At 44.5% G+C, this 6,395-nt stretch overlaps 2 protein-coding genes across 2 annotated transcripts; one reads left to right on the forward strand and one right to left on the reverse strand.

The window, feature by feature from the left end:
• Positions 1-1,368: 1,368 nt before the first annotated feature.
• On the forward strand, positions 1,369-2,576 carry LOC123966650 (beta-1 adrenergic receptor-like). The gene is made up of 3 exons (XM_046042789.1): positions 1,369-1,657; positions 1,985-2,069; positions 2,197-2,576. Exons 1-3 carry the CDS (start codon positions 1,650-1,652, stop codon positions 2,404-2,406), a joined length of 303 nt encoding a protein of 100 aa, XP_045898745.1. The 5' UTR covers positions 1,369-1,649; the 3' UTR covers positions 2,407-2,576.
• On the reverse strand, positions 2,412-4,444 carry tmem187 (transmembrane protein 187). The gene has a single exon (XM_046042788.1). The coding sequence runs from the start codon at positions 4,366-4,368 to the stop codon at positions 3,583-3,585; it is 786 nt and encodes a 261-aa protein (XP_045898744.1). The 5' UTR covers positions 4,369-4,444; the 3' UTR covers positions 2,412-3,582.
• Between the last annotated feature and the right edge of the window lie 1,951 nt (positions 4,445-6,395).

A 6,395-nucleotide genomic window follows, 5' to 3' on the forward strand; every position in this document is an offset into this window, starting at 1 on the left:
TTTCCTATTAGTTTGCACTATTGCTCTTGTGGTTTTAATTTTTATGAGGTTTTTATGCACAGCTCCTCTTCTGTTTACCTTTGATTTAAATAATTTCGATGGTCGGGGGGCAGACACCGTCACTATAGGATTTTCACTAAGTAACTCCTGAAATGGAGGAGCAGAGAAGTGTGTTAGACTGCAACTCTGCGTAGGGTTTTGGGTGGGTAACTGCTGAAAAAGAAGGGCAGAGAAGTGTGTTAGACTGCGACTCTGCCTCCTGGTCTCAACTCTGTGTTGTCATGGATTTGGTCCACTAATAAACTTGGCCAGATTTCTAGAAATGAGAGCTGCTCCTTCCCAAGTGGGATGGATGCCGTCTCTCCGAACCAGATCAGGTCTTCCCCAGAAAGTCTGCCAATGATCTACAAAGCCCACATCGTTTGCTGGACACCACCTCGACAACCAGCGGCGGAATGACGACATGCGGCTATACATGTCATCACTGGTCAGATTTGGCAGGGGTCCAGAGAAAACTACGGTGTCCGACATTGTTTTTGCATATGTACACACCGACTCAACATTAATCTCAGTGACCTCCGATTGGCGTAACCGGGAGTCATTACCGCCGACGTGAATAACAATCTTACTGTTTATCCTTAGCCAGCAGTTTCAAATAAGACTCAATGTCGCCCGCTCTGGCCCCAGGGATGCACTTAACTATGGCCGCTGGCTTCGCTAACTTCACGTTTCTCAAAATGGAGCTGCCAATGATCAGAGTTGGTTTCTAAGCGGGTGTGTCGCTGAGTGGGGAAAATCTGTTAGAAACGTGAACAGGTTGATGGTGTCCCGCGGACTTTGAATGCTTACGACTATTCCTCCTTCGGACAGTCACCCAGCCCCCCTTCCTGGCTGCACAGAGGATGCCGGGGGACGGCTACCAGAGGCTAACTCAGGCCGTTCCGCACCGACTACCGGGGACTGGCTAGCTATAGTAGCTGAAGACTGATCTACCAAGATGCAGAGCTTCTTCTAAATCACTGAGCCTCGCCTCCATGTCTATAAATAAACTACACTTGTTACACGTACCATTACCGCTAAAGGAGGCAGAGGAGTAACTGAACATCTGACACACCGAGCAGGAGAAAGTAGGAGAGAGAGAGGTGGAAGGAGAAGCCATCGCTAGCTGCTAAGCTAAAGTCGCTAACGGCTAAGCTAAAGTACTGTAGCGTCAGCTACCAAAACTTTTGAACAACTATGAGATTGAACAGCAGTCACTAAAACATGGAAATAACTGTGAGTGCTTAGGCAAAATTACTGTAAGAATAAGAGTTTAGCGGACAGTTGACTGCTGTAAACTAACAAATGTAACTGTTATTTAGCGAGAGCAGCACAACATGGTACCAACACACAAGCACCGGAAACAGAAATGAGTCGACACGCTTACCGCAGTATGTCAGCAACCAGTCAGCGTCCAGTGGACGTACAGTTAGTATACAGTGTAAAGAGAACTGGAGAGCTAACACAGCTCTGAGGGGCACCAGTGCTGATTGGCGTGGGCTCTGAGAGAGAATGATTCACTCTGAGCAGCTGAGTACGGTTTTTAAAAAAAAAAAGTAAAATACCAGTTGAGACTCCAAGAGTGAACATTCACGTGTTTCAGTTTCTGGATGAGCATGTGAGGCTGCAGTGGTAAATGCTGAACTAAATTTGTGTGCATAGGACTTGGGGTCCTCAAGGTGTTAGGAAATTATAATTATTGTGCTTTAAGTTCTACTCCCTGAAACCATGACTACACCACCTAACCTCCTCCTTAACTGAGCAATTACAACTTACTGCTAATACAGAAATACCTGCAATATACTATCTATTGAAATAGCTACAGCATAATGCTATGCTATTATAGGTAGCTTGAGTGTGCAGGTTAACAAAGGAATTTCTCTGTGCATGTGAACAAAGCAGTAATTCTTCCTCCTCTCTCCATCTTGTTTCCTTGTTGTCTCAGTGATGATGAAGCAGATCTGTCTGCTGTCACTCCTCTGCTGGTGGCCTCCTACATCCTCTGCTACACTCCTTTTGTTGTGTCTGAGGTGACACATGCACTCACTCAAAAGTTACATATACATGAAACAACACAAGCTATTGTATCTGCATGTGCTCAGATGAATTTACACTCGTCCACTTGATTTTGTTTCTTTCTCTCCACTGACAAATCAGATGATCCTGCTGGGCAGGAGGGACCTGTCACCAGCACCTGAGTGGTTAAGGACACTGTCATCAGTGATGTCATACTTGGACTGTGGTCTGAACCCTCTTATCTATTGCTCCCATCAGCACTTCCGGGAGGCAGGCCTGGCCCTGCTGTGGACCAATAAGAAACCCTCATTAGAGCCCGTCCTCAATGCTATCATTAAACATGACTTGTAAACATGTGAGGGGTTTCACATTTATTTCACAGAAATTTCAAAAGGACAACCCCAGAATGGCACATCTTATAAACATGCATTTATCTGACATCGACATCACTATATAATTACAGACAAATTCCTTGTTTGTGTTAATCTGCTTGACAATAAAGCTGATTTCCGAGAAATGAACGGTCCACTTTTGTTATTCATATATCAAGTATTTTTTCCCTTTCTTTTAAATGTGTTAAAAGTAAAGAAATATATATTCTTATTGATTCATTTTGTTTTTGTTGCAATAATCCAAATTTCCACCTGAAATGTTTCAATTCAATTTTATCAGCTGAGACACAAGAGGTTTTCTATACCTTTCATTCTTAATATGGATTGTATGAAGAGTATACTGTATTGTGTCAGAGGTTCCTTTATGGGGACAGTTACCCAATCTTAGAAATCCTGAGGTCATGGTTGAAGTCCCCTTAGTGCACTTTATTTATTCAATCATTTTTCCCCACAACACGAAGGTCTAGATGCTGTTCCACAACCACCTCCACAAAAAAATCTGATTGAAAATATCAAATCCCTTGTTTATTTTTGTTACCTAAAAATGCCAAATTTACCCTTACAGAAATAGCATTTGACATTCATGTTTTCACATGTGAAATTTACAAAGACCACATGTGCCTGTTTAGAATGAATCACATATAAAAAAGCATTGATATGTGTAAAATCTGAATTTCATGTGATTACATTTCATTTGCGAGATAGGAGTTTGAAGTTGCATGTCTTTGTCATGTACATTTATCACATTGTAAAGAAATTTCCTTCATTAAGGGTTACATCGCACAGGTCATGTCGGGGCGCTTAACAGAGGGTGTCAGACACTCTGAATCTGGACTTGCTTTTAAAAAGGAGGTGTAAAAAGGTTTTATTATGGAAAAAGGAGAGTTGGGTACTTAAGATTTTAGGAAATGCACTATTTGTATTATGAGTCATAACTTTCATTAAAGCTTGACTGGCGGGCTGGGTGGACATCATGACTGGGTGAGCCCACTGTGGAAGGGTTTTTATCCTGTCCATTATTACAGTCCACTGTGGGCTGTATCGGTTTTTGTGATTCCAAATCTAATTCAGAGTCCAATCAAAGCCAGTTGTTGAATGTTGAATAGCCCAGTTACATAAGCCGATCAGAGCGTCCTCACTCCCGCTGTGAGGCGGTTTTCCCCTGCACCCTCTCTGTCAGCGTGGTCAGGAAACAGAAGCTGAAGTGGAACTGCAGCACGTCGCACACTTTGGACCAAAAGTGTCCGGTGAGCCGTTGGAAGAGCGACTGGCGAGCGAGCCAGTGATCCAGCAGCTTTAGCACCACGAACCCCGCACAGGACAGCAACGCCAGCAGCATATATCCGCGCGTGCGGCTGTCCCCGTGCCCCAGCTGCACGCGAACTCCCTTGTACGCCGCAAGGGCGACGTGACAGCCCAACGCCATTTCGAAGCCCCGCTCGTGCGCCAGCGCCAGGCCGTAGCTGAGGATAGAGAACAGTTCCAGCGCTGCCGCGTCCGACACGCGCCACTTCGCCGGTCCCTGCTCTATATAGCGGATCCACACCGGGACCCACGCGAAGATCGGTAATGTGAACCACTGGTCGAGCACGGCGGGAGCGCGCCGTAGCACTGCCAAGCGCGTCCACTGTACGGGTCCGTAAAAGACAGCCATGAAAGCGAAAACTTGTCTCATATACCGGCTCCGCTCCGTTTCGCTGATGCCTCCGTGCCACCGTAGCCAATACAGTCCCATGCAGATGTAGGCCAGGTTAACCAGACAGTTACAGGGCATCGCCAGGAAACCGGGCAGGTGATCAACCCTTTTCTCCGCATAATGGTCATAAGACAAGTCCACCTCCACATTGGCGAACAAGCTGGTGTTCGCCAAGGCGACGCAAAGCACAAACGGCGCCGATACGTGAAGCAGAGCCGACTTCATTACGGCTTTGTAGAAAACGGGTCCTTCGTGAAGCTCGAGTCCCGTTCCTGAGAGAAGACCAGCAGGAGTTGTTATTGTTATTCCGGGTTCCAAAATCACATGATAGAAAATGGAGGGTTTGATTGGTTGCCTTGCAAACCTGATTCAAACAAAACTATAGGCCTACCTATACTTTTTTATTTTAAAAATTTAAAATGATATATAAATTAAGAATACAGACACACTGAACAAACACATAGGTTAAGGTTTAGAAAAAAAATAAATTAAATTACTTCTGTCTCAGTAGGATCTGGAAAAACATGTCCATGCATTTATCTTCAGTCAACTTGACCACTGTAACGATGTCTTTACAGGTCTTCCTAAAAAATCCTTCAGACAGCTGCTATGGTTCTTGACCGTCGTTTTCATTCTGTCAAAGAACTGGTTTATAAAACACTGAATGGTTTTGGGCCAAAATATATTTCTGATCCACCCAGACCTCTCAGGTGATCTAAACAGAGAGAAGTCGTGTTCAGTTTATATACTTAAATAATAATAATAATGATGATAATAATAAATTTTGGGGGCGGCGCGGTGGTGCAGTGTTTAGCACTGCAAGAAGGTAGCCTTTCTGTGTGGAGTTTGCATATTCTCCCCGTGTCCGCGTGGGTTCTCTCCGGGTGCTCCGGCTTCCTCCCACCCATCCAAAGACATGCAGGCTAGGTTAATTGGTGTCTCTAAATTGCCCTTAGGTGCAAATGTGAGTGTGACTGGTTGTCTGTAGATGTGTGGCCCTGCGATGGACTGGCGATCTGTCCAGGGTGTACCCCGCCCCGATGTCAGCTGGGATAGGCTCCAGCCCCCCGCGACCCTGTACACAGGATAAGCGGTTGACGATGGATGGATAATAATGAATTTTATTCATAACACACTTTACATTTGATCTCAAAGTGCTACAGGGTAAAAGCATAAATATAAAAACAAAGTTGGTCATAAAGCAGCAACCAGCAAGGTTAATAAAAAGTTATAAGTTCTGCTAAAAAGAAAGGTGTTAAGTCCTTTTTTTAAACTCTCAGTAGTCTGAAGTGCCTTCCGATGGTCGGGGAGGGTGTTCCAGAGCCGAGGAGCAGCACAGCAGAAAGCCAGATCACTTATGGTGCTGAGCTTCTGGGGAAGCAGAGGCCATTTGAGTTTGTTAAACGAAGGGATCGTTTTAAAGTTAGAGGGGTAAGTAGTTCTTTCAGTGCCATGGAGCCACTGGTGAGAGAGGAGGGAGACATTGTATTCAACCCTGGCAGAGACAGGAAGCCAGTGAAGTGAGAGGAACAGAGAGAAAAAGAGAAGGATGGAAGGAGAGAGAGGGGAGGGAGGCAGTGTACATAATATAGACACACAGAGGTACAGACAGTAAAGGTGATGTTGCTATAGACTAAATGAAAAATGGTACAGATATTTAAAGTAATGTTAATGATAACAATCGTAATGATAATGATTATAATAACAATTAAAGCTGCAAGCAGCGTTGGGCGGGCCCTCGCACTTGTAAGCGCATCCGCGCGTGAGCCGGCCGAGTTGCACATTCTGGAGTTCTGCCGGTGCGGCTGTGAATTTCCTACGCGTTTCCGACGCCGCATGAATGTGCTATATGTCACTTCCTGTGTCCCCTATGTGGAGCTACATAGCACTTGCCGCTATGAATATAAATCGGTATTGACGTGTAGATGTCTGCGGGGTGGGAGAGTTATCAAGCACGTAAAGTTTGTTTCAGATGTGAACATGTACACTGAACAATAATGTACCCAAACAATAAAATAAATTCCTTTTATATTTCCCTGCCTTGTTGTTTATGTGTACATACAGAGGAAGAATGTGAGAACAGCACACATTTCATCGTTACTGTGTGTTAGAGCATGGGAGAACAGTGGATACTTTTAATACAGCCCACACCCCTAATACTGTGTAACTATAACAAGTAGAGAACAGAAGAAAAAGATGTTCTTTCTTTACAACTGTCTGCATAGCTTATTCATATTGTGTAATGAATGAAA

Source organism: Micropterus dolomieu, unplaced genomic scaffold (assembly GCF_021292245.1).
Source record: "Micropterus dolomieu isolate WLL.071019.BEF.003 ecotype Adirondacks unplaced genomic scaffold, ASM2129224v1 contig_13920, whole genome shotgun sequence".
Lineage (NCBI taxonomy): Eukaryota > Metazoa > Chordata > Actinopteri > Centrarchiformes > Centrarchidae > Micropterus > Micropterus dolomieu.

Bases quoted from the DNA above. Each gene is read 5' to 3' on its own strand.
- LOC123966650 (XM_046042789.1), top strand. The intron at 2,070-2,196 runs GTGACACATGCA...CTGACAAATCAG, and splicing joins CTCCTTTTGTTGTGTCTGAG to ATGATCCTGCTGGGCAGGAG.
- tmem187 (XM_046042788.1), bottom strand. From the start codon at position 4,368: ATGAAGTCGGCTCTGCTTCACGTATCGGCGCCGTTTGTGCTTTGCGTC.